The 25,649-nt window shown below is 40.0% G+C and overlaps 1 protein-coding gene across 14 annotated transcripts in view; it reads right to left on the reverse strand.

Annotated features, from left to right (window-relative positions):
* Positions 1-100: 100 nt before the first annotated feature.
* hectd1 (HECT domain containing 1) overlaps positions 101-25,649 on the reverse strand; it is a 32,717-nt gene continuing 7,168 nt past the window's right edge. For 2 of the 14 annotated variants that reach the window (XM_079385791.1, XM_079385785.1), the window contains 38 exons: positions 21,843-22,124; positions 21,423-21,693; positions 21,241-21,317; positions 20,781-20,879; positions 20,572-20,686; positions 19,945-20,119; positions 19,672-19,810; positions 19,403-19,573; positions 19,047-19,269; positions 18,635-18,898; positions 18,475-18,551; positions 17,931-18,065; positions 17,659-17,805; positions 17,470-17,564; positions 17,183-17,288; positions 16,939-17,073; positions 16,690-16,829; positions 16,247-16,570; positions 15,969-16,135; positions 15,152-15,328; positions 13,098-13,940; positions 11,744-11,965; positions 11,334-11,512; positions 10,861-11,017; positions 10,357-10,579; positions 10,199-10,253; positions 9,704-9,886; positions 9,108-9,321; positions 8,944-9,026; positions 8,657-8,784; positions 8,356-8,557; positions 4,361-4,498; positions 3,668-4,275; positions 2,806-2,884; positions 1,974-2,067; positions 1,616-1,766; positions 1,192-1,336; positions 102-1,082 (listed from right to left, as the gene is read on the reverse strand). In XM_079385791.1, the coding sequence (XP_079241917.1) occupies positions 945-1,082; positions 1,192-1,336; positions 1,616-1,766; positions 1,974-2,067; positions 2,806-2,884; positions 3,668-4,275; positions 4,361-4,498; positions 8,356-8,557; positions 8,657-8,784; positions 8,944-9,026; positions 9,108-9,321; positions 9,704-9,886; positions 10,199-10,253; positions 10,357-10,579; positions 10,861-11,017; positions 11,334-11,512; positions 11,744-11,965; positions 13,098-13,940; positions 15,152-15,328; positions 15,969-16,135; positions 16,247-16,570; positions 16,690-16,829; positions 16,939-17,073; positions 17,183-17,288; positions 17,470-17,564; positions 17,659-17,805; positions 17,931-18,065; positions 18,475-18,551; positions 18,635-18,898; positions 19,047-19,269; positions 19,403-19,573; positions 19,672-19,810; positions 19,945-20,119; positions 20,572-20,686; positions 20,781-20,879; positions 21,241-21,317; positions 21,423-21,693; positions 21,843-22,124 (7,161 nt within the window). In that variant the 3' untranslated portion in view covers positions 102-944. Of the gene's footprint in view, positions 1,083-1,191; positions 1,337-1,615; positions 1,767-1,973; positions 2,068-2,805; positions 2,885-3,667; positions 4,276-4,360; positions 4,499-8,355; positions 8,558-8,656; positions 8,785-8,943; positions 9,027-9,107; positions 9,322-9,703; positions 9,887-10,198; positions 10,254-10,356; positions 10,580-10,860; positions 11,018-11,333; positions 11,513-11,743; positions 11,966-13,097; positions 13,941-15,151; positions 15,329-15,968; positions 16,136-16,246; positions 16,571-16,689; positions 16,830-16,938; positions 17,074-17,182; positions 17,289-17,469; positions 17,565-17,658; positions 17,806-17,930; positions 18,066-18,474; positions 18,552-18,634; positions 18,899-19,046; positions 19,270-19,402; positions 19,574-19,671; positions 19,811-19,944; positions 20,120-20,571; positions 20,687-20,780; positions 20,880-21,240; positions 21,318-21,422; positions 21,694-21,842; positions 22,125-25,649 lie in introns of all 14 variants that reach the window. The other 12 variants (XM_079385796.1, XM_079385793.1, XM_079385792.1 and 9 more) reach the window with 12 other exon arrangements.

Raw genomic sequence — 25,649 nt, forward strand, 5'->3', positions numbered from 1 at the left:
GAAAATCCCCAGAACTAAATACAACGAAATGCGAATCACATTCAGGAACAGAAATGTGTGTCAGTTCATCATCAGCAGGAAAAAGCAAACAAGACAGTGTTGATACTTTGCAAACATTTTAATGATTATTTTTGGAGCATACACATTTGAAAATATTTGTTTACTTCAAACTGCAACTTGAGTTAAATAAATGTTTATAATATACAAAGAAAATACAAGGGAAAGCACAGCTTGCTTTTTGCTTTGTCTTTTTTAAATGTGCCTTGCACACAGAACCAGTGTTTCTGTATCTATAGCTTTATTGTAAAATTACACAAATGCACTCAGGTACTTTGATCCTTTAGCAGGGCAATGAACAGTTGAAAACATACTCACACAGTAACGGAAGCAAAAAAGAAAAAAGAAAAAGAAAAGCATGTGCATGATTGTATGCAGACAGATTAAGTAAAACAAATGAAAGAAAACAAATCCTAATATTTCAACAATGCAGGCACTAGTAAAACTTAAAACCTGTTAAGGAAATGCCCAAACACTCGATAGTTAGCTCTACAGAAGCAGGTGTGCTCATGTCCAGGGTCTGATGCTGCAGATGGTGATATCTGGGTCTGAAAAAGATGATCTATGCCAAAATTTACACTTGACCTGGAGTAATGACAGTAAACACAGTAGGTGAGGAGAGACTACCCTGGCTGCCAGCGGCTCAAGCCCTTAAAAGCAGTAGAGTGACCTGGGAAAGGCCTTGTGAAGCAGTCAGTGGAGGAGAAGACCCTAATCAGATTCAGGAGCTAGTGGAGCTGCGACGGGACTGTTTTTCCTGTTTATCTGGGTACATGTGAGGTGCTTGGGGAGAAAGGATTTTCATCAGAGCAGAGCTTTATTTTCTGCAACAAAACAACAGGCTTCACCAGTACGGGAGTTGGTCAATGATATAGGGGAGAGCATGCTCAGTTGAGGTGGAAGCCCTTCTCCATAGTGGCAGCGAGGAGGCGCTCTCTCATGATCTCTTCGGAGGAATATTCCGGCAACTTCAAGTAGTGCACACACGTGTTAACTGAAGGGTAGCTGGCATCTGTTGCATCAACCTAGAGGAGAAAAGACAACAGCAGGTATGAAGAGAGAAGGTGATAGTTCGTCTTAAAATGATCTTAATAGCTGGGTTTTAACGTCATGGATTTTAGTATGCTTGCGTACCTTCCGCACTACTGTGAGACGTGGATGGAGGTTGGCCAGTCCACCAGGGGGCAGGGTCGAGCAGCCTGTGGTGAATTGGAGGAAGGCTTTCCTCTCATCCGATGACATTCCACACAGCACTCGCACAAAGCGCAAGAAACCAGGACTGCAATACAATTAAATCATCAACGTGATACACACTGTCTGAAAAGTCGCCAAGTAAGTTGTTTAATACATTTTACATTATTTTAGAAAGCTGAACATGAAACCTTTAAACCAAGAGGTTTACATGTACCATAATGTTCAGCTATTATATGCATTCATACATGACTACTACAACAACACTGCAACAGCTAAACAATATTGCACATTTAAAAAAAACAAAAATCACAGACCTACCCTAGAGTACGCCATCATAAAATAATGAAATAATTGTAGTGTCTACCTGTCCCGTGTGTAACCAAGTTTAGGTTCTGTGTAGTTAACAATGTCTTCAGCGGTCCAGGATGGAGACTGGTTGCCACACAAGATCATCTGCACCTCTTTATGACTAAATGAGCTGAGCTTCTCCATAGGAAACACCTTGTTAAAGCCCTCTGCAGCAAAACACATACAGACTGCCATTAGAACAAAAGATCAAATATACAACGTACTTGAAACTAATAATGTTGTGACGAATGTCATTTATAAATCAACTGATATTTGAAATGTATATCTCCTGAATAGCCAAGTTACATGTGTATCCCGAACATATTGAAAGTACAAGGCATGAGAGTATTTGAGGCCTGCCGATTCTGTCGTACCTCTAAAGGCTTCCATTTGCTTCTGGATTCCTGTGTGCATGCAGAAGTCAAACATGAGCTCTACGTACTCCTCTGCATTTTCCATGGTGACCATCTGATGAGAGGACCGCAGAATTATTAGCATTTATTCGCGTCAAAAACATTTACACCACCATTCAAAAGTATGGGGTCAGGTTTTTTTTTTCTTTTTAATAAACCTCTTCTCAGAAGGCTGCATTTATTTGAACAAAATTGCACTAAAAAGTAATATTGTGAAATTACAATTTCAAACAACTTTCTATTTCAATACATTTTAAAACGTAATTTAATCCCGTGTTTGTAAAGCTTTAGTGCCACATGATCCTTCAGAAATCATTCTTATTGCTGAACCCCTCAGAGGATGCCAACCCTCAGACAACATACAGAATTAACTAATTTTGCCATTAGTTAAATATATTAAGTTTCTACAATATATAAATATATTGTGGAAACTTAATTTCCTGTAAAGCTGCTTTGCAACGATTTGTATCGTAAATATACTTGAAAATAAACTATACAAATAAACTTGAATTGATTTGATTCAAGAAAACAGTCAATGTTGAATTTTCTTTTCGGACTATAACAACAAAAAACCTTACTGACCGAAAACTTTTGATGGTAGTATAATTATCAAGATGATTTTTATCAGGTTTTCATTTTATCAGGAAGTAGTGGTACTTAGGGTGATAAGCACTGCTATGCAAATATAGGTACAAACAATGCATTAGTGATGAATCTACACAGACAAACAATGCATCAGCATGACTACAAATACACCATACTAGATTGTGTGTCTGGACAACATGTGACCTACCTCATCCTCTCCATTGGGCTTCAAGTCTACTGATGAGAAACCATGTACTTTGGATGATGGACAGAACTGGAAATTTAATCTAATAAAAAAAAAAACATTAGATGAGTAACGTCTATAAATACCCTCCAAAAAGCAAGGAATTAACATCCATGAAACATCTCCCAAACTAATCTAATTATACAATTAAGTATGGAGTAATATTTAAAAATATTACTCCATACTTAATGACATCCTACAAATTTAAAGGCTTTTAAATTTGTAGGATGTCAGAATGTTGTTTGCGCTGTTTGTTTTGTGTTTTTTGTATGATGTGTCAACAAACTTGATGCTGCACCAAAAATTGCCCTCTGGGCTTATAATAACCTTTTAACCTTGAAATTAATTAACATGCATTTACTAAAATGTTGGGTTTGGTTTATATTAGTTGCTTGTAATTATGGATAGTTACCTGTTATTAATCTAGTAAGTATATCCACCCAATTTTTCCCGTAAGAGCAGGCGTGGCCATTTGTAAATTTTATGTGCGAGGCTACTGGTGTCATCCGCTTCCAGCTATTTTTAGCTGCACAAAAACGGCTTGTTTTGCTGCTTGATATTGCAATTTGGTGTCTTATTTTAATCTATTATCTTAATTATGAACAGTGGTTTGTAGTGCAAACAGTTCTCCCATTCACTGCACTTATTCACTATTTTTCTCACTATTTCCTTATAGCGGCTAATGAACTGGAAGTCTCGCACATTCACAGAAAACAGCTTTACTTCCACGCTGAAAAATAAGGTGGATATGACACATAACAAGACTGTAAAATAAATGTTGCCTAATTTTCATTGATTAATATACCAAGTAATATTTATCTCTCACCCTAAATCTTCTACACTAAGTGGTGGGCCAGAGCCCATAGGGTTCTTCAGCATGAGGTCCTGAAGGCGTGTGTTCTTCTCATCCTCTGACAGACTCTTATTGCCCAGGATCTGTCTGCGCTTCACAGACAGTGCCTTCAGTTCTTTCAGGAACTGTGCTCTGTGAGGATTCACCAGTTCAAAGTCCTCCCAGGTCAAGATTCCGTGATACCAAGCTGGTGGCTTGGGCTTAGGTGGGTCAAGGATGAACTCAGACTTGGAGTCTTCATCAAAGCTACCCACCGAGTAAGTGTCCTGACCCTCCTCGGTGGAGGCTTCAGACTGGATTTCAGAGAAGTGGCAGTCCGACTCGACACGAGTTTGATAAAGTAGCTTACTCATGCTGCTTTTGATATCGCCCATACAGAGCAGTTTGAAGAAAGGCTGGGATATGGGCAGATCCACAAGTCGGTTGTCCTGGATGCACTTGGCCAGAAAGATGCCAAGAAACAGGAAAAGCTTGGTGATACGCTCCAGTTCATCACTGTCCTGAGGGAAGGGAGCAGGGAAAAGGCCGCAGGAACGTTGCACATAATAGCCTGGTGGTTTCAAGCCACCGCCCAGATCCACCTGATGAGCAATAAATAAGTTCATTAATCAGCCAAATCCTTCATATCTGGGCTAGTGCCTTAAGGTAAAACAGCCTAATACTCACTTGACGTGACTCATCATCTGGGAAGTCGTCGTCACAGAGCCAGAAACCAAGAGAAGTCCTCTGGAACTCTGCAGCCACAAGAGCATAGAACTCCAGGGTGGGTCCAAGACCAGTGCCCTCCTCCCCCTGGAACTCCACCTGTGCAAAACAATGATCATTATCAGTCTTCATCAAACAGTTTGAAATAGTTTCTGTAGAGCAGTGTTTCTCAACCTGCCCCACCAAGCTTACATAAAATCATTTCAATAAATATAATTATTGAAAAAAATACATACAAAATCAGAACAAAACTGGTTTCTCTTTTACAGCTGCACCACAAATGTAAGGAAACCGAGATGGCTGAAAGTGCATCCAGTTTGTTTTCTTTATTTGACAAAAGCTGTTTTGTTGTTCTTGTGAGTAGGGCTGCACTCGCCCAAAGATTTTTGTGGTCGACTAGTAGACATTCATTTGAAGCGATCGTTCAACTAATCGCACATTTATATTAATAAACCATGCAATTCATAATAATGAGCCTTTAATTGCCTATAGCCTATCAGTAGGGGTGTAACGATACGCGTATTCATATCGAACCGTTCGGTACAAAGTTTTCTGTTCAGTACGCAATCCAAACGATTCGTTGGACTAATCCCATTACGTTTGGAAAATAAAAGAGCTTAAAGTGTGTGCAATATAATGTTCTCAGTGCCACTGCGCTCAAGGCAGGCCAAACGACGTAACAGGCAACTTGCTGTCTGCCCAGTGATAACCTCCCCTTGCTGGGGTGTGTCGAAAGACGATGATCTTGTGTCATGATAGCCAGAGATACTGTCAAAAACATCAATTATTGGCAATATTAAGAGTATTTGGCATTTCCAATTAATGTAGACCTGTTACATTCTTATTTTTATTAGACCTATTATTATTATTATTATTATTATTATTATTATTATGAAGTTACTTTTATTATTAAATTAAAATTACAATTAATTTGCCCCACAATAATTACCACATAACTGACATGCTGCGAGGATAAGATTAGGCCATTTACTCCTCAATTAAAATGTTTAAAAAAAAAAGTCTTTCAAAACAGGTCTATTAGGCTATACAATAAATTATAGTCCTATAATTAAAATATTAACACTGCAGTCATCAGTAAAATGCAATGAAATAAAAAGCTTTTATATCAAGCACCGACTTTCAAAAACAACCCGTTTAACACAATGTTTCTTCTCATTCTTTTTTTTTTCCACTATGAGAAATAAAGGGAATAAATGAAAACCGCTATGGCCTATATCATTATCAGCATATGTTGAAGTAGATTCGTTTCTCGTCGTCTCAGAGAATAAGCGGCGTCAGATGCCGAAAGCTCCGTCATTACTCATTTTTACTTTCACTTTCTGCCTAGTGAATTGACTGAGATTAAATGTTCACTGGCATAAATATTGCGCACGTGTGCAAACGCATGCTTGTGTGGTATCCATTGGCTTATCTTCATGGTTTAAAACAGAAATATTTCCAACATTGCGATGTAACCAACTGCCCCGCCCCCCGTATCAAAAACGTACCGAACTGTGACACCACTGTGTCGTATTGAACCGAACCGTAAATTTTGTGAACCGTTACACCCCTACCTACCAGTGCTCAAGCGCACACATAAAGCTTGCCACATTGCACTGGAGAAGTAATAATTACGAATGCTTCAGGAAAAAAAACAAAAAGAGCAAGAAGTCTGCCTTTACATTATAATAATTCATAAGCGTTTTCTGTATGTTTGGCAGCAGTGATGAAGTCGACAACTGACTTGTCATCTCCACAGTGGACGTGCACATTTCACATGAATTACCTAATCTAAAAAAATATTTGTTTTCCATTTGAATTGGTTCATTTAAAAAGTAGACATTTTCTATAGATATATTTTTCATGTCTGTGAAGCAAACAGTTTTTTTATTTTTTGACAGTTCTTTTTTTTTTTTTTTTTTAAGTTCACAGAGACCTAGATGGCAGAAAGCACACCCTCTTCCCTTTCATTATTTTACAAAGCACAACGTTTTGAGTGCATACAAATAAAAGTAAACCGTTCACAGATTCGAAAGATGTATAACTCTTATCTTGTATGAGCAAAAATGTAGTATTTTAAGTTAAACGCAAGTAATCGCACCGGTGTGAATGAACTGTCTGTCACAGACTACGTGACCATTTCCTGTGGATTTTTTTTTCTGCGATTAAGTGACTGATGAAATTGATCAACTAATTCTCTTCTGGTCGACTAATGGTTAGTCGGCTATTAGGGGGCAGCCCTAATTGTGAGTATACATAAAAGTAAATCCTTTACAGTTTCAAATTTTATTTTTTTCCCCAATGTGATGAGGACTATAACCGTGATCACACCAAGGCCTCTTGGCCAAAGCCACACAATTTATAGCATTGCTCTGTTTATAGGCCTATGTTGTTTATAACAAACAGCATTACAATTTGGGTTTTATTTTATAATTATACATATAATTTTGTACAAGGAATGTCATTAAATGGATTAAATCGTTATCCTTAATACTGCAAAATCCATCTATTGTAGTGGCATATAGTCACCGGCATTAAAGGATGTTCAAATAAGTCTAAATTAAATGCTAGTATCAGGATTGTAAAATGAAGAGATGTGAATATGATCATTTGATAAAATCAAGAGAGTGCACCGTAGTTACGTTTGGGATAATTTTACTTTCTTTGCCATTTAATATCCTGTCACGAAGACCGCTGAATGCATCTTTTTTTAAATGGTTTCATGGTGCTTCGTTGTTGTATTTTAAAACACAATTGCGATGTTTGCAATTGACATTGTCGGCATTTTAAATAAATGATCCCAAACGCAAACACGGAGCATGGGGCTGTGCCGCGCGGTCAGTGAACTGCTTCCACCAGTGGTGCTACGGCAAAACACACTGCTGCTCATATGAAACATTTTAAGAAGTGAGGTACAAAGCTTTTTTTTTATAAAAGAGAAACAATGTGTTAACAAGCGAATGTTACATCGCGACCATGCTTTTGCATTCATGCTGTTCGAGCCCATACATTTAAGCCAAACGCGCTTTGTGTTTTGTTTTGCCGGTTGGTCACGAAATTTCCAAGAACTTAAAATTTATAGTTTCTTTTCCCAAATCCTCACCGTCTCACCCACTAGTTTCGCAGGTTTATTTTCTGGTCATTAACTTTTAATCCCTGTTTTCACATCTCTTACTGTGGTAAACACGCGGGTGGGAAATAAAAGATTTTGTAGCCATGAATAGAGAATTCATTCCTACGACTTATTCATTTGTTCCATCATCCATCAAATGAATGAAACGTGGACCGTAGCCAATTAATAAGTCGTAGCAACAAATTAACAAGTTGTAGGAATGAATTATATGTCCTGCTCGTGTCCCGCAGCCCTGTCAAAGCGCAGAGCCGATATGAAATGATTATCTGTGTAAATTATAATTGAGCATGACTTAGTAACTAAATTTCTATTGCTTTCATTGTTGAAGGACTTTGTATTGATTATATTTTAATGTACTTTTAAAGTTGGGATCATATTAAAAGTGTAATTTGTACATTTGTAAATTTCTGCAAAAGATTCAGCCCCGTCACTGTCACTCACAGCCGCTTCCACGTGTTCTGTGCACGAGCCGCACACATCCTCAAACAAAATTGCTTAAATCGACCATCGATAGCTTTAATCCATTACATCTCTTATCAACTATTAATTGATCGTAGATTAATTGTTGACATTCCTATTTTGTACTACAGCTACTTGTTCCTGATTTTTATCTTGTTCTGTTCTGAATACTGGTAAAATATAAAGGATTTGCTGGCGACGTATAGTTGAAAATGCATCTTAATACCATGTGTACCATTTTTCAAATTCAACTTTCAAAATGTTATATAGACAACATAATTTGTAGTAGAAAGAAAAAACTTTCACTAGCGGTCTCAGACTTTTAGACCTCACAATTTTTTGCAAACATTGTTTTGGCGTTTACCTCCAGTACAGACTTTCTGTCAGCATGTATCTGCATCACACTCTCAGCCCACTCCATCATAGTCTCGCCGCGAGGCACCTTGACACGCTCGTGCTTGAGCCGACCTACACGGAACTCGGCGGGATCATCACGGCGAACCGTTGTGGATGGCCGGGAACGTTCCATAGTGGCTTCTCTTCGATTCTGGAGCCAGACAATAGCCCTAGAGAGAGATGCAAGTTCTCAAACTACAGTTTCACAGATTTATTATTGTAGAATATTGTATGAAGTAAAAATTTATTTCAATACTGCAATCACAGACCTGGAGGCTCCAAATGCAGTGCAGGTAAAATAAAGCTGCCGTGTTTCAAATGGTATGAGGAAAGGACACTTGCTGGTTAACTGTTCACACCAGTCTGGGAGAGCCCCGCTAGCCAGGGCCAGTGGCTCCTACAAATCAAAACAAAAAATACAGAAATCTTTACTGTCACTTTTGATCAATTTAAAGAATTCTTGCTGAATAAAAGTATTAATTTCTTTCAAACAAACAACAAAAATCTTCCCGACTCTACAATGTATATAACATGCACAATTAACACATCATATTACCTCAATTTGCTGCAGGATTTTGGTTGTAATTTTTTTGCTGGTGAATTCCTCAGGTGATGCATTGAACTGCAGTTCTTCCACATCTACACAAAGAAATTAAAATGCATAGTAATAAACAAAAAAAAAACTCATTAAAGACAACGCAGTGAAGATGAACTCCTTACCTTCCTGTAGTGTGCGGCCGGATGAAGGTTCTCCTCCGATGGTAAAGAGGATGCGCAAGAGCTGTAGTACGTCCTCTACGCTGCAGGCACTCTGTCCTGAGCCCGCCTTGGCCTGAGCCTGCTCGCGTGCAGCAATCAGGATGTCACAGCTCTGCGTAGCAGACAACGTCCCTGAACTCAGGCCTGAAGATCTGCAGCCACGCTCACAGAAGTCCTGCAAAACCATATACGTACTGTTAACACAAACTACTCGTAATTTTTCCTCCCAACCCTTTTATAACAATCACAACAGACCTATAACAATGCAATTACTGCATTCCTTCAAAATGATAAAGTTTATGGCCAAAGACGACAACAAAAACTTAAAAATCAAAACAAATAGAGACCAAAGTCCACAATGACACCTAAAAATTTTCATGGTACAACATTTACACCCATGTAGGCATTAAAATTTACATAAGGACAGCAAAAACTGTCTAACAGTTGGCTACACAAGTGACAGTCAAGCAAGAAATAGAAAAATACTTGAAAAACAGAGAAGGGAAAATAAAGATGGTATGTATAGATATATATGCACATCCGATGGCATTCTATACCTTGTATGCAGCTATGAGCTGCGAACAATTTCTGTTTTTCCTAATACTTTTATTAGAGCCGGTTAATTTCCAGTGGCGCAGGAAAGTTGAGTCTGCATTCTTCTGCATGTAGGTTATCAAGTCATTCTTTGGTAATTCATCTGTGCCAAGGTACTGTTCCACATGCTCTACAGACCAGCAACCCTACAACAGGAAGAACCAAATGTTGGTCTTTCCTGATTGTAAAGTCTCACGCAATACACATGCATTACAGTAGGTTTAACCACTAGAGAGGCCCGTGCATTTAACAATAGATACCACTGGGAGTCATTTCAGAGTCTGCTGGCTTTAAGGTTAGTGACGGCTGACAGACAGTTTACTGAGAAGGAGCATTTACACATTGGGGACAGCCACAGAAAAATCACAGCCAAGATTTTAATGAGCCGAAGACAGCGAATGAAAGGAAGATAGGTAGAGAGATAGTGTGGAGCAGAGACGTTAAAAACATGTCATTACCATCTTTCCACTCTCTCTTTCTTTGTCAGAGTCCTTCAACTCCCTGTACATTATCCTACCAAAAACAAAAAGAACGTTTATTAACAGATTTCTAGGAGAAAGCATGACAAAAAGGGAATTATTTTGATACAGAAACAACTGTGAAATGATAGACTCACGTATACGTAGGTTCCCAGATGCGTCTAAGCTTGTCGGGTTTAATAGCACCATTGCATGAGAGCTGGAGAAGCTTTTGGACATAATAGAAAATGGTGGACTTGTAGTTGTTGAGAGGTAGTTCTACTTCTCGAGTTGTCCCAAGACCTGCTACTTTCAGGATGAGAGCCAGACGGGGTGAAGGCGTGCACTCCACCTCCTCCTGCACCTCTGAGCGAGGTGTACCTGTATTTAACATGAATCACAATGGATTGCTGTGTCTGACTCAGCAGCCAACCAGTGTTATTGTTTATTGTTATTAAAAATAGTTTTGACTAATATAAACAAAACTGAAATAAAATATAAATGGAAAAATTACTAAATTAAAAAAAAAGTTACTAAATTGAAAATTAAAATTATATAAATTTTTTTTACATATACTATAATACTTTGAAAATAATACTGCAATAGCACTGCAGCCAACAGAGTGAGAAGAACGTATCCTCTTTCTACAGCACCAACAGTACCTGGTGGAGGGATTTCCAGGTCTGTAGTTTGCTGGACGTTAGTCCGGCCTGGTCTTGGATCAAATGCAGGTACTAAAGCAGAAAACTGCCTTTTCAGCACGAAGTCGTCGTCCCACGTCCTGCGCCGACCCCCTTTGGTTTCATACTCCTCTTCCTCCTTTCAGGCCACCATTGAAAAAGCAACGTAAAGCTCTCTTACACATAACGCTCAACTGCTTGTAAATGTGAAACACATATTTCACCTAACCAAAGACATGCTACACAGAGGAACCATGCTGGTAAACGAAACAAAGAAAAAAGAAAAACCCCAAACACATTCCTAACCAATAAATACACCACTATTCACCAGATTAAAAAAAAAACTAACAAACAAAAAAACACCAATTTTCAAGTAACCCAAAAAGGAGAATACGAAGAAAACCAAAAATAAAGGATTTCCACTGTACTATTATTGAAACTACAACAGGTTTTACCCTATGAATATGAACGTGGTAACCAAGGTTGACCCTGGACCGTACCAGAACTTCCTCATAATCCTGTTCCTCCTGATTGTCATCCTCATTCTCATCATCATCGTCATCTGGCTCTGGCAAGTCCTCCTCGTCATCCAACTCAGCAAGCAATGTATTGGCCCGACAGCTGTCCAAGAAGTCTGAGTGACAGAAAAATCAATGAAAACAGTCAGCTTTCATACTGCAAAACATAAATCAAGGAGATAAATTCAGAGAATAAGACTGCAAATTAGTTTAGTAATAGGCAAAAGCATCGTATTAGAGATTAATTTGCCAAAAAAAAAATAAATAAATAAGCTGACAACAGGGCATGTACTAGAACAAGAGAGGATGAGGGAAAAGAATGTATAATAAAACGTAACATGGCCTACCATAGAGGGAAAACTCAGCCTCCTGACCTGTGTCACTTTCACTAGATGTAGAGGTCAGGCTGGTCGTCAGCGTGTTACTGAGCAACTGGCCAACGGACAAACCTGTAGTTGCCGTGGCTACATTATTGCTGCTGGTTACTATGGACGTGGACATTGTAACAGTTGAGGTGGTACCAGTGGTTGTAAGGTTAGGAAAGCTCTGCGCACCCATGAGAGGAGAAGCTGCAAACAAAACCCAAAAACTGCGATTAGTCTCCAAAAAGAACAAAATAAGCAAGTAACTAAAAACTGAAAGCTCGCTCTACAAACTAAACATGCATCAAATGGCTGCAATATGCAAATCATGGCAAAAGATTTGAGTCATGTTAATATTCACAAAACGGTTAAATAATCCGGAGCAGGATGCAACTCAATACTCCTACAACAAAATGGTTGCAGATACATAAACCATAACAAAAAAATTTTTTTTTTATAAAATATCCTGAAAAGCCAAGACAAGGTTGTAAATTAAATTTTATTATATTTTAATGCAAATCCAGTCTAAGGCATAGCAAAGAAATGGTTGCAACTGACAGGCAATACTACGATTTCTCTTCTATACTTACATGTTTCAGAGAGCAATTCTAACCCAATTAAAATTTTTCTGAGAACATCTCCCACATTATCAAATTAATAAGCCTTCACTTAAGTCACTGATTCAAAAAAAAAAAAAAAAAAAAAAAGAAAAAAATAAGTTTAAGATATCTAAACCAGTGGTCCTCAACCAGGGAGCTAGGGCCCACTAGGGGTACTTTAAGCTTATTTTAATGGTTGTTTTGTCTTATTTAAAATTAATCAAAGTCTTTTTTTTTTTTTAAATAACCCCCTCATCAACTGTTTGTTTCCTATGAAGAAGAGTCAAGGTTCTCACAATCAAAAAAAAAAAAAAAAAAAACATTAAAATATAAATGTAACATACTTTTAAAAGTGTGATTTGTAAATGAATAAAATCTTATATTTTATTTTGGTAGAAACTGAATAACAATGTAAAAAAAAAAAAGCTATTGAGTAAATGACAAATTACTAGTAGAGTAAATTCATTAGCTAAAAAGAATTTGAACAGTGAAGATCATTCAGCCTCTAAACCATCCGAAATTCTAAAACTTGATTTTAATTTTGACTACTGTAGTTACTTTTGAATTTGCATTAACTAGGAGTGCTCATAGATTAACACAGTTCTTAAAAACAACACTCAGGCTAGGGGCCTTTGAATATTCTTGTGGACAATATAGATCTATGGAGTCAAAAAGGTTGAGAACCACTGACGTAAACTGGTATTGGGTGTCAGAAGAATGGGTAGCCAAAAGGTACTCACTAGCAGTGCTCATTACATTGCGTCCCAGCGTGTTAGTGTTGTTGTCGCTGCTGCTTCGGCTCAGGTTCATGTTGTTGGTGGCATTGGTGCGAGACATGTTGGGCGCTCTGCGAACAAACGACTCCATCAAGCTGGCCTCTCGAGAGGACAAGTTGGGGACGCTGGCACTGGAGCTCATGGGTGCTCCAGCTGCCAAAAGTGAACTAACGGAGAGCCGCGCACTGGTGGCGGAGCACAAGGGCCTCTGGGATGCAGCATCCTTGCTAGATGACTCTGAAACAGAGCTGACGTCCGGCGAGCTCACACTCACGATTCCCATAGAGATGGCTGTTGACTCGGCCGACTGTCTTGAAGTGCCATCGGGAGCTGGTGTTTTACGTTCGCCACTTTCATTTCCTGTGTCTGCAGTTAGCGTGCTGGTGCTGGAGGCAGAGCCGGCTTCGGCTGTGGAAAGCACAACTATCGGTTCTTGGCCCTCTGCCCCCGGGGGTCCTCCGACAATGCCTACTCCCTGCTCCAACAGGCTCTCGACTCTGCGCTCCACTCGGGTGGAGCTGAGGCTTATATCGCTGCTGCTGGCCACGCTACACACCGAACTGCTACTACCCTTGCGGCTAGAGGAACTGGCCCCCGCTGTGGAGGATGAGCCACCCTTGTCTGGACAGTTATTTTTCACCAGGCTGCTCCAGGACTGCGGCGTTCCTGCAACAGTGGATGAGACAGGTTTGGGTGACGGCGCTGACTCAGGGTCGTACCCTGGCGCAAGCTTGAGGTCAAACTTCCCTTCCGCACCCATACGATACGAGTTTGAGCCACCGGCATCCCAGGTGACATCAATCCAGCCTGGAAAGTGGGGGAGGGAGGGGGGATATGAACGGGTGAGACCCAGCAAGAGAGCAAAGAAAGACAGCAGCAAGTCAAAGACAACAGCTTTTGCTCGACACTGGACCAGAAATAACAGAATAAACCAAAATCATTGGATGAGGCCAAATTGATTTTTTTTTTTTCATATCTCTGCAAAACCTCTCCAGTTCATGTTCAAAACACTGACAATCATCTAAGAAGAAACCCAAATCACTCTGGTCCAGGTGAAGCAGTGAGGTAGAAACATGAAGCACAGAAAATGACAAATAAAAAAAAAAGCAGTAGAATTTTGCAAATGCCAAGCTACAAAGCCACTTAAGAAAAAGAACAGAAGAATCATTTTGGTCAGTGTCAAATACAATTGCAATGGAGTTCATTCGGAGCTTGCAAATTGTGACATCAACATGCACTTGGCTTGACTGATGGAGACAGGTTAAAAAGGCTGTTTTACACACTGAAACATGGCTGCCCAAAGAATCAATAGCAACAGAGTGGATGCTTAATACGAGTAGGACATCAAAAATGTTACCTGTTAAGTTGGGGGGGAGGGATAAAGGTTGCACTTCAAAATAGTAAACTAATAAAAACAAAAAAGTATGGAATGACAGTTGCAGAGAGCAAAAAGTAGTAATCTAACACTTAGCATTGAACTTCAGAGTGTGGAACAGATTTTTTTTAAATTATTAAATCATGCAGAATAGAAGCAAGAGGAAAGCACCACATCAAGAAGTAAACAGGAAGAAAGACTGGTTTCAGATCAGCCCAGTCATAGCTTACCTTGAACAAAGCATTTGTAAGAGACTTGAAAATAAGAAGGGCTGATCTGAAAGCAGGCATGCTGGGAAAACAAGTCCAATGTGATTTAACTTTTGTTCTGTTTTACTGTGTGAATGTCAGAAATGGGAAACTCCATCTCCACCCCTCACTTGTGATGGGTTTGCTGCAGAAAGTTTCTCAAAACATGCAAATGCACTTGATGTTCACAATTTGTTTCCCTTAAACATTGAAGTACCACTGAACTCCATTGTCGATTGGCCAGTAAAGAACTTTTCATGTAGTGGTCCGATGCAGTGACGCCTTGAACACTGTTCTCTGCTACGGCATAAGCATTACACATTGTGCTGTCCTATACAAGCTATCAACGGTTGGATGCACACACTAAAAGCCACAAAAGTGACACCGGTCCTCACCATTATGAGCCTCTCCGGTCACAGTGCCCTCTCCAGCAGGACTGCCATCCTGGTCCCTCCACTTCCAGTCTATACCGCGCACCACACGTGCCCCTGGTACTATGTACTTCATCACCTGAGAGCGAAAGAGCCGGCGCTGCCTTCTCAGGTTAGCCTCTGCCTCCTTCACTGCTTTACCTGACAATGCAGAACACATCTTGACTGATTAGAAACATGAGCAGAGACAAAGCAGTCTCTAATTAAAATAGCGTGCAATTAAAGATGGTCATTTTCCTTTTGTGATAGTGTAGACAAATTAAAATAACATGCTTGCTATATAGCCCCTTTTATTGACTCCGTTCCCAGTTCATGTGTTAATAATTGAATTTACATAATCCAATGCTATCCTGATGAGAGATGACTCAGCATGAAATGGAAATTTTTATTGTCTTACTGTGAAAAATTCAACCTCTTACAGAAGACACAAACTCGCATTAAGATCTTCATCAAATAAAAAAAAACAAATGGATAGGATAAGTCCCTGCCCTACATTTTTTTTCCTCCTTTTTTTACATTTACCTTAGCTGTTCGCCATAACTTTAAAGCCAAACCCAGTGTATGCCGAAATAGAGCAACACATTACTAAATCTTCAGTGTTGCCATGTGGTACTTTGGGAGCCAGACCCCAATAGAGAAATCCATGACATTAGGTTACTGCAATTAGATCAGTTACATGGCAAATACTCATATGCTTACAACAAACATCTCTTTGAAGCATAAATATTTTAATTCGATTACAATGAGACAAAGTGTACGGTTAGAAATTATTGGCACTTACCCAGCTGGTCCTCACAGACACCAGTAACAGTGCCATAGATCTCTAGACCAGACAGGGAGAGGTAGTGTGTTTGTCCGCTGGCATTCTTCCCCATCTGTTTAATACGAATGTGTCTCCAGCCCTGCTTCTCATCTTTGGATGGATCCAGAGGCCATGTGGCTGTTGACCTAAGGCAGTAATAAGTCATTTTAGTAGGTGCACAAAAAAAGACATATGGTCAAGTCAAGGTAGGCAGAGCACAATGACAGCACACTCAAATAGTGTTATAACACACGTACCCTGGTTCATTGAGAGAGCTGTCATCCACATGGGTGTAGAGAGTCATCCAGTTCTGACCATCTTTGGACACTTGAAATACCCAATTCCGGAGGGCAGATCGACCGTATCCACGAGCGTGGCGAAGTGTGTATGCAGAGGGGATGACCCATAAACCAAGATCGATGGCAAACCAGGCATTTTTGTCATCGTTGGTGTGACAATTGAGGGCGGAGCTGTCTCTGCTCAGGATGTCCTCAAGTCGGCCGTAAGGCAAGTTTCTGCCCTCGGAGGAAGTCACAACCACTAATCCGTAAGCAGCGGGGTTCACCCATTCATATGCGGTCCTGTAGCCAAACAGAAGAGCATTCTTTATGCATAACATTTTGGGTTTCATAATGTAAGAATGAACAATTACAATTAAATCTATTTAAATGATCATGCAAATAAAGACAAAGCAGCTCACTTCGCATTGGTGCCAATCCAGTACACAATTCCATTCTCGTCAAAGTCATGCTGGTGCCTGAAGGTGAAGCTTTGACCCTCTCTGAGCTTCCTAACAAAGATGAATGAGGACCTGTCAAAGTCATACCACTGCTTGGCCACCTGGGGAAAGGGATGAGACAAAGTTATGACCTTTTCTCAGATGCCTGTGGGGATACAGCTGAGTAAATATGGAATAATAGAAGAAATAAACACAAAAAAGCTTTCCTACCATCTTGAGCAGATACTGCTCCAGTGACTCAACAGTGGCCAGCGGCTCCATCTTTAGCATTCTACCAGTTCGGTCAATCAGGGCTGTTTCACCTGGAGCACGCTCCAAGCGGAAGCGTAACCTCCTTGTCAGTATCTAACACAACAGAAAAAGATTTTAAATGATATATCACCATTCATAATGAAAGATGTCACTGTTTCATGCGCACCAAACTAAAAATATACACCAAAACAGAGAGACTAACCTGTAAATTATATGTTGAGCCTGGTGTATCATATAAGTGGAGAGGTAGCCGCTCTATTGACTCCAACACTGCTATCAGTTTGCGGATTAAGGCAACTGCTGGTCGGCTAGAGGACAGAAAAAAACTTAAATATTAGACAAACAGACTACAGGAAAACAAATTCTCTCATTGTGTTCAAATTAGACAAGTAAGCTGCTGGTTGAGACTCAGATATATAGGGAAGAGATCACTTTTTCATGCTGTGCCAGGCTCAATTAACGTTATGTTTAAGAGAAGATATACTTTACCTTTCGTCATCTTCATTTTCAGTAAATGCAGTCTTGAACACATTTATTCTTTCCATCAGAGGCTTACAATCATGTTTCATGTCTAGCTCCACACTCTGTGAGGAAAAAGTAATATGTAAAGAGGTATTGTATTGGGAATAAAAGGAGACAACATGTTTACAGCTTAGAGTTAAATTGTGCATGACTCACATTGCTGAGGACAGTAAAAAGTGCTTGCACGAGGCCACTGCTGCACATTTCATACGGAGAAATGGTGTTCTCATCTTTGAGAACGACGATTAAATTCTCCAGAGCTGTTTTCATGAGGTCTCGCCATGTGTTTTCACCTTCAATGCACTGAAGAAACAAGAAGCAAACTCTTACTCGATGTTATTGTCTTTTAGACCCCAATTAAATGGGAACTAAAATAAATTGTGAGAAAAGTATATTCTATGGGCAGAAAGCTTTTAGTTTAATTCTACCTGTCTGTTAGTATGTAGCTCCCAAGCAGACTCTAGCTGTGTGGCGATGTTTCTTAGAGTGACTACTACACCTCTCGGCATACTCTCCACAGCCTTGAAGTGATCATCATACAGATCTCTGGCCATGTTTTTTACCTACAGACACAGAGGTGGAAAGAGAAAGTTGGGTAATGTCATTGTGGGGTCGGTAACTGAAGTTTTCTTTTAAACAAATTAATACTTTTATTCAGCAAGGACATATCAAATTGATCAGAAGTCACAGTAAAGACTTTATAAAGTTATTTATAAAATATTTCTAAATCAAATCTTTTTTTGAACTTTCTACTCAAAAGATCCTGAAGTATTATGATTTCCACAAATATTGTGGGGGGGGGGGGGGGGGGGGGAGCAACTAATTTATTATCAAAATTGATAAGAAATGCTTCTTGAGCACCAAATCAGAATATCAGAATGATTACTGAGAATCATGTAACAATTACTAAAATACGTATGGTCACATCTGTCAGTCATGCTAGAGGACAAAAGGAATATTCAGTAATCTTACCTTTTGTTTCGTTTTTTCCAATTTGGATTTGAGCTTTCTTCCTCGCTTACCAGTCCAGCCAGTAACAAATTCAGACCCTGTGACAAACAAACAAAGGACCCAATAATTGAGGTAAGATACTGGCAAAACTGATGCTTTTAAACTATTTTCCCAAACTTACCTAGAGAGGTTTCTGCAGTGAAAGAGTGCTTAGTGCCTCGGTTTGACTCGAACACAAAGCCTGGTAGGTCCTCTTTGAGGATGGTGGCTTGCTGGCCATCTGAATTATGGATGGCAATCTCACCCTCTTTCAGACAAGTTAGAGACCAGTTCCCCACAGTGAGCTTGGTGGGACCCTGTGTGGACAGGATGGGCTGACTGGCTGTCACCGGTTTGACCTGACTTCTGGCACGCTGAAGCTTCTCCAAAAACTCACTTCTGCTCTCTATAGGAGTGAGGGAAAGAAAGCATCGGCTACCATAACTCACAGGAGCCAATCATAATTTGACAATAAGCAACCCCATTTCAATTAATTGCTGCAAAGATAGTTCTGTTCTTTTATTGATCGATCGGTTTGTGTACAGAAGACCTACCTGAGCTGTCAGAGCCACCCTCTGGGCTTCCACTTGAGTACATGGTGGCCAGTTTACCATCCAGGATGAAGCGGAACCAACCATTGCTGCCATTGGAAAGCTCCAAAGCAGCTGCATCACTCCAGATATAAAGGCAGTCCCTGCCTCTGATGATGGACCAGTCTCTCCAGTGGTAAGGCTTTCCCTGCTGGATCTCTTTGGCATCCTCTTGTGGTTCATCATCCTGGAAAATAAAACGGACTGATTTATTTCAAAGCAAATTCTGAATAGTGACAAGAAAATGATGTTTAGTCATCAACAGACTTTTTGGATACACAAACAACAAAGAAGAAAATGTGGAATGAGTTGAGTCTGACCTTTTCAGGTTTGGCCTCTTCCTCATTTTCATCATCTGATGTGGGTCCTGCCAGAGTGGACACCTTATTAATGACACCCAGCCTGGCAAGCTGATCTAAGAACACGTCACCTCCCTTATCCACTAGATCCCTAATGATCTGTAGTGCCAGCAGGTGACCATCATCATCATCCTGTGAAAAACAAGTAGAAAGGTCAGTAAGACTTAACTTCAACCCTATTAAATTTTTTTAGAAAAGATCACCAGGAAGGAAAGACTAAAATATTCAACCTCCTGATCCAGCACAGTCGCAGTGATTTCCACAAGTACAGTGGGCAAGTTGTGTCCAGCATCAGAGTCACAAACTTCCTTAAGTAGAACTTCAGAACTGTAGTGCACCATCTTTCTGATCAGAGCTAAACTAGCTTTCCTGTTAAAGAGATTATACAAACAAACCATCATTGAAAGGAAAGCTTTGAAGTCCAACTGACAACAAAAGGTTACTACACTGGTTTTGTTTTTGAAAATGTACTTTGGCACTGATGGTCCTCTAGAGCCCCTCACCTTATTGAGGGCAGCATGGTTTGCTGAAAGGTCTGTGCAAATACTGGGAGCAGCCTTTTCAGGTAGATAGGTGCCATCTCGGGGTCACCTTTCGGCTCACTGCCCTCTTCCTCTTCTTTATTAACATCCTTCTTTTTCTTGTCATCACCCTTGTTGACAGGACACATCCAGTCTCCTATATCAAACACCACAAGAAACACTTCATTTTTAATATCTAACAAATCCCCTTGAATTCACCATTACAAAATTAATGAGGAGTGATTGCATTCCAGCACAATATTGCAATTTCTTTGCCACCAGTCTCACCACACAAAGTAGTAGCAAATATATATATATATATTTTTTTTTTCTCCCTCAAGACAGGGTTTTCCCAAACACTTCTTAATCTTCCACTGGCTGTCCAAACATCTAGTCCATCTCAAATTCACACTATTGATTGAGCCAATGCTGCTGTTTCTACATTGCACTTCAAACGACAAGTGTAATGTTCTGATAGCACCATACAACCTCATTGTTGACATTTTATGAAAAATAGCATAAAGTTAAAACCTCTAGAAACTTCTACTTTCAAAAATAAAAAGGGAAACAATATTGTCATGAAGTAGAGATGAAAGCTGACGGACTCACCAGGAGACTGGAGAATTGCTACAACCTCGCTGTGTCCTCTCTCTCTAGCTTTGTCTAACGGAGTTTTCCCATCTTCATCTCTCAGGTCAGGGTTGGCCCCATGACGCAGTAAAGTCTATTGGGAAACATTTGCCATAAAATAAATACAATACATTAAAAACAATGTATAATAACTACAAAAATAATTGGTTATATGACAAACACCGTACCTTGGCTACTTGTGGCCTGCCAAAACAGGCAGCATAGTGCAGAGAGGATGACCTCTGGCCTCTATTGACATCAGCACCTCTCTCGCAGAGGAACTCCACCTTAAGCAGGCCAGAAAACAGTGTGAGAGCTTGCAATCCTTAGAAAACAATGTTCATCTGTTGCACTGACCCCATTCCTCTAACTTACACAAGCCATCACCAGACAAAGGGGGTCAAGAAATTTCCATTATGCATGGCATTTGTAACACTGCTGCTGGTGGTAGTCTTGCCCATTTAGTTGTTTCTCCCACACATAACCATATTGCACAATGTAAGAATAATGCTGTCCTAAATTCAGTGTGTAACCTTTAGTCACAAGACTCATGCTGTTGCACTGTGTCTGAAGGCAATTTCTTGCAACATGTGCACTGAAAAACAACTTCAAAATTCCAGATAAAAAAAATAAAATAAAAAAACTCACCATCTCTTGTGTTCCAAATGCAGATGCCCAGTTCAAGAGAGTCTGTCCTACATCATCCATGAAATTCACTTCAAATGCTTCGAAGGAAATAAAAAGTAACAGTACAAGTCAGTCAGGATGTGACCTCAAAGCAACAACAGCCCCAAAAATATTGATCTTGCATGCACAACTTGAACACTAACCACCGGTGTCAATGGCATCAATGAGGGCATCGGTGTCTTTGCTGCGTATACAGTCAATAAGCTGTCGGTGGGAGCGTTCCCCGGAGCTGTCGAGACGCCGCAGACCAGGGATACGACCAGTAGAACCAGCTGTAGATTTGGGCAAAGCCTTGCGTCCCTCAAACAGCAGCACCAGCAGTAAGTCCACCAGCCGCATGGTGTCCAGCACACAGCGCTCATCCCCCTGCAGAGCACTCTCCATAGAGTCAGGCAGCTCTGAGCGCAGAAGATCCTGAACGGGGAGATGCAACACAAACTTTCATAAGTAACCAAGGCAACTTGGATTTTATTGTAGTGATCTGTCATAAAAAACTGAGGAAACACATAGTATGTGTGACATCTAGTAAATGACAAGTGTATTTCAGTTAATATATATCTTACATGTGTGACAAGTGGTGAGCCTCTGCACAGTGTGGACAGAAGGCTGACAATAGTGGACACTTGGTTGCTCAGTTTAGAGTCCGCAGCAGATGGAGTGGCTCCACTAGAGGTCCTGCCAGGCTTGCAGGTGGAGGAGGGTCCAGATGCCGTCCCTCCTGCCGCAGCCATACGGGACAGCAGCTCTTCTGTCAGTCCATGCTTAGCTAATGGGGCTGGATCAACTCCACGCCGTGTAAACCGGTCCGCCAGTGAAGCAAAGCAACGCAGAGCTCCATCAGACACCTGTGAATGACACCAGGACAATAATTACCACTTAGTTGTTCACATAACATTTGTGCATAATTTTCCCAACAACGCCAGTCCTTTACAACTATGGAAAAGAGACTGAAACTGATCTACCTGATTTTATTTCTATTAATCAACAGTTACTTAATCCCCATTCACACCAAGAATGATAACTATACAGATGTAGTTCTAAAAATCGTTCTCAAAAGAATCGCATAGTCCAGACCACAGCTATAACAATAAAGGCAAAGATAAACAACATTGATGGAATCAAATTCAGAACGATTTTTTCCAGCTGACGAACGATACAAACATTGACACTAGGGCTGTCAAAATTAACGCATTAATAATGCATTAACGCAAATTCATTTTAACGGCACTAATTTTATTAACGCAGTGCGCATGTTCGGTTTGACCCATGGCCTAACCGTAGTTGGAGAAATGGAAATGGCTGGAGATGCTGACAGTGACCAATCTTTAGTGTTTGCCCAAACCTTATTCAGTTTCTGAGACTCGATGGTACTGCCGCACGAGTGCGAGGTCTTTCTTTCCCACTGCGCACACACATCTCTCTCTGCGTCTGCTCTGTTCAGCAAGCGGCTGAGAGAAACAGCGCTTTCAGGTAAAACACATTATGTTGCTTCTCTAATTTAAAGTCCCCCTGTAGTGAAAATCAATTTTTTTTTGGGGTTGTTTATTTGTCTATGTGGTGTTTTTAATATGCGTTTAGACAAACCATGTGCCAATCCATTAAACAACACCATTGCTGAGTATTTTCTCCTTAAAACTGTAGTTTCCCAATGGCACTCCCAGAAATGCGGTTTGAAACAGCCCTCGGTTTGCTATGTCACAAACCAATAACGTCAAGGGATCGGTTCCTATCACTAGTATGCAAAATACATCAATACCAGCACAAAACATAAATAAGAGCAAAAAACCCATGAAGCCGTGGTTTAATGTGAATTTAGAACTGCTAACTTGCATTATGACCCGTGGCAACAGTGTAAAAGTAGCCCGGAGTCAGACCCACCTCTCCTGCATCTCCATCTGCACTTCACACGCGTTGCTCGCGGGCGCGAATCAAGAATCACAGCTGCATTCGAGTCTTCAAGGCATTTTGAGGACACAACAACGTCAACTAACTTTAACGAATGTTACAGTATTCACTGTAGTTGTCCACTAGTAAAAACCTTTTAATCAGTCATTATCCGTGTATGCCATTGTTTTGCTTTTACTACAGTTCAGTGGATCAGGAGGCGCTGGCTGGTGCGACTGAGAGGAGGCGGGGCTTGAGTTACATTCAAGCTATTTTAAGGCATGAAAATTATTTTCACAAGAAAAAACATTTAAATGTCATTTTGATGATCAAAGATAAGTTTTAAGGGATAAAATATTTGACTACAGGGGGACTTTAACATGCAAGTAGAGCCGAAATCACAGCACAGCTATTGTCTTTATCTTATGTGCAGCCTATTTGATTTTATCAGACGATGGCTGGATTATAAATCAGGATTTTTGTGCAGATTAACATTTTGGAATGGAGAGCTGGTTATTTGGTCTTAATGGGTCACGTTTCAGTCACTATTTCATATTCATTCCGTTGTCAACAGAAACATTAAAATAGATCAATGAAAACAGTTTTACTGAGAATTTAGCTGCATCAAAATACAGTGTGTGGGCACAGAGAGGCAAACAAATGTAATAAATAAATGTACATTTTGTATGTTCAGAAGAAGTGGTTTAAAAATGTAAACAGGTTTGTGTAAGTAAATTGCTCAGTACAAAGAAAGAGAAGTAATGGGAACCTGGTATTTCTGTTCTTTTTTCATGTGTCTAATAGACGAACAAATTCTTTGAAAAACATTATGATCTTTGAAATATGTCTAGTCTTCATGCTAAATCATTAGCTAAATCATTAATGCATTAAATGCTTTAAAAAAAGTGAAAAAGACATTTATGTCACAAAATATATTTTTTTAAATGCTTCTCTTTTGAGCTTTCTATTTAAAGCTGCAGTCTGTAAGTTTTGCCTCTTTGTCGCCATCTCGGTTGAAAACCTGGTATTGCAGCCAGGTGCGGAATTCTCTCTATTACGTGGGCTGTACACTGGCACGGCTTCAACGTGGATGAATCTAATGTTTTGAGGTGAATGTGTAGCTGTCAGTCACCACACCGGTGTGAATCAAACACTTAGTAATCACAGATTCTAGCCTACATCTTGGAATATATGACCCAAATCAGCATTTTCACCGTATATTGTCATCTGAACAAGTAACAAGTCTGCCACGTTTGTAGGGGTCGACCGATTATCCGCCTGGCCGATTATTGGCACCGATATTAAGCATTTTTATGATAATCGGTATCGGTCATTTTCAAAACCGATGTGCCGATAAAATTATTTAATTTTGAAACGCGCTATTTGCCTCTGATGCAGCCTATCGGAACTCACCACTCTGTGGCCTAGAGCAGTCTACGCCCACCGCGCATCTGATTTGTTGAGAGTCAGGAGTCCGACCAATCAACGTGGAAGACTAAAGGCGCTCTCACACCGAAAGCGCTTGCTAACTGGTGCTGCTTCATCACGCATCAGTTCTCTCTCAAAGGCAGCAGCAGACGTTGCACAAGTTGCAATAAATTACAATCCACTACACTGAAGTTGTAAAAACCTCAATATTATCTATTTATGGTTTCCGAGATGGGGGAAACGCAGGGGGAATCGCGGAATCCAGCGTTTACTGTATAACGCGGAGTCACGGAATTAGTCAAAGTTTGGATGAATTAATCAAAAGTAGGTCAGTACACTTAAATCGACTCATGATATGGACCATCTGTAAACATTAAGCTGCTAAAAGACTATTTAAATATGAATTCTGCATGTTCGGCGTGTCTCTGTATATGTGAATGGCACAGATGCGCGGTTTTGACACACACACACACACACACACACACACACACTGAAGTGCGCGACGCTCGCGGTGTTTTCCGCATCTGCCATGTCACTAAATGAGGACATAAATATATGAACATCATCCCCAGAACTGCTCTGAGAGTTACTTCATGAGCATTTGACTGTTTCGTTTGAGTAAAACGATCGTCATATCATAAATAGGCTACAGAAACTTAAGAGGTCCTCATGGCAACCCGTCAAAATAAAAGTTTGGTTTATTTACTAATGCTACTACAATTATTACAACTTTTGTTTAAAAGAACAATCACACAATACGTTATTTCTTACATGTTTTAATTTTAATAGTAAACATTTGTTTGCCAAAAAATAGTTGAACTCTCATTTGATTAAAAGATAAATTAAATTAATGTTTTATGCCTTCATTTGCACTGCTCTGTAAATGAAAACTAATGGAAATTACTGTCACATAGGCCAAGACTAAGATACTGTCACATAGGCCAAGATTAAGATACTGTCACATAGGCCAAGATTAGGATGACGGAAATTGGGACATTTCAATAGGCTATTGAACCAAGTGATTATTGAACCAACAGGCTATTAGTGTTATAGTTTCA

The sequence above is a fragment of the Barbus barbus genome, assembly GCF_936440315.1.
Source record: "Barbus barbus genome assembly, chromosome: 30".
Classification (NCBI taxonomy): Eukaryota; Metazoa; Chordata; class Actinopteri; order Cypriniformes; family Cyprinidae; genus Barbus; species Barbus barbus.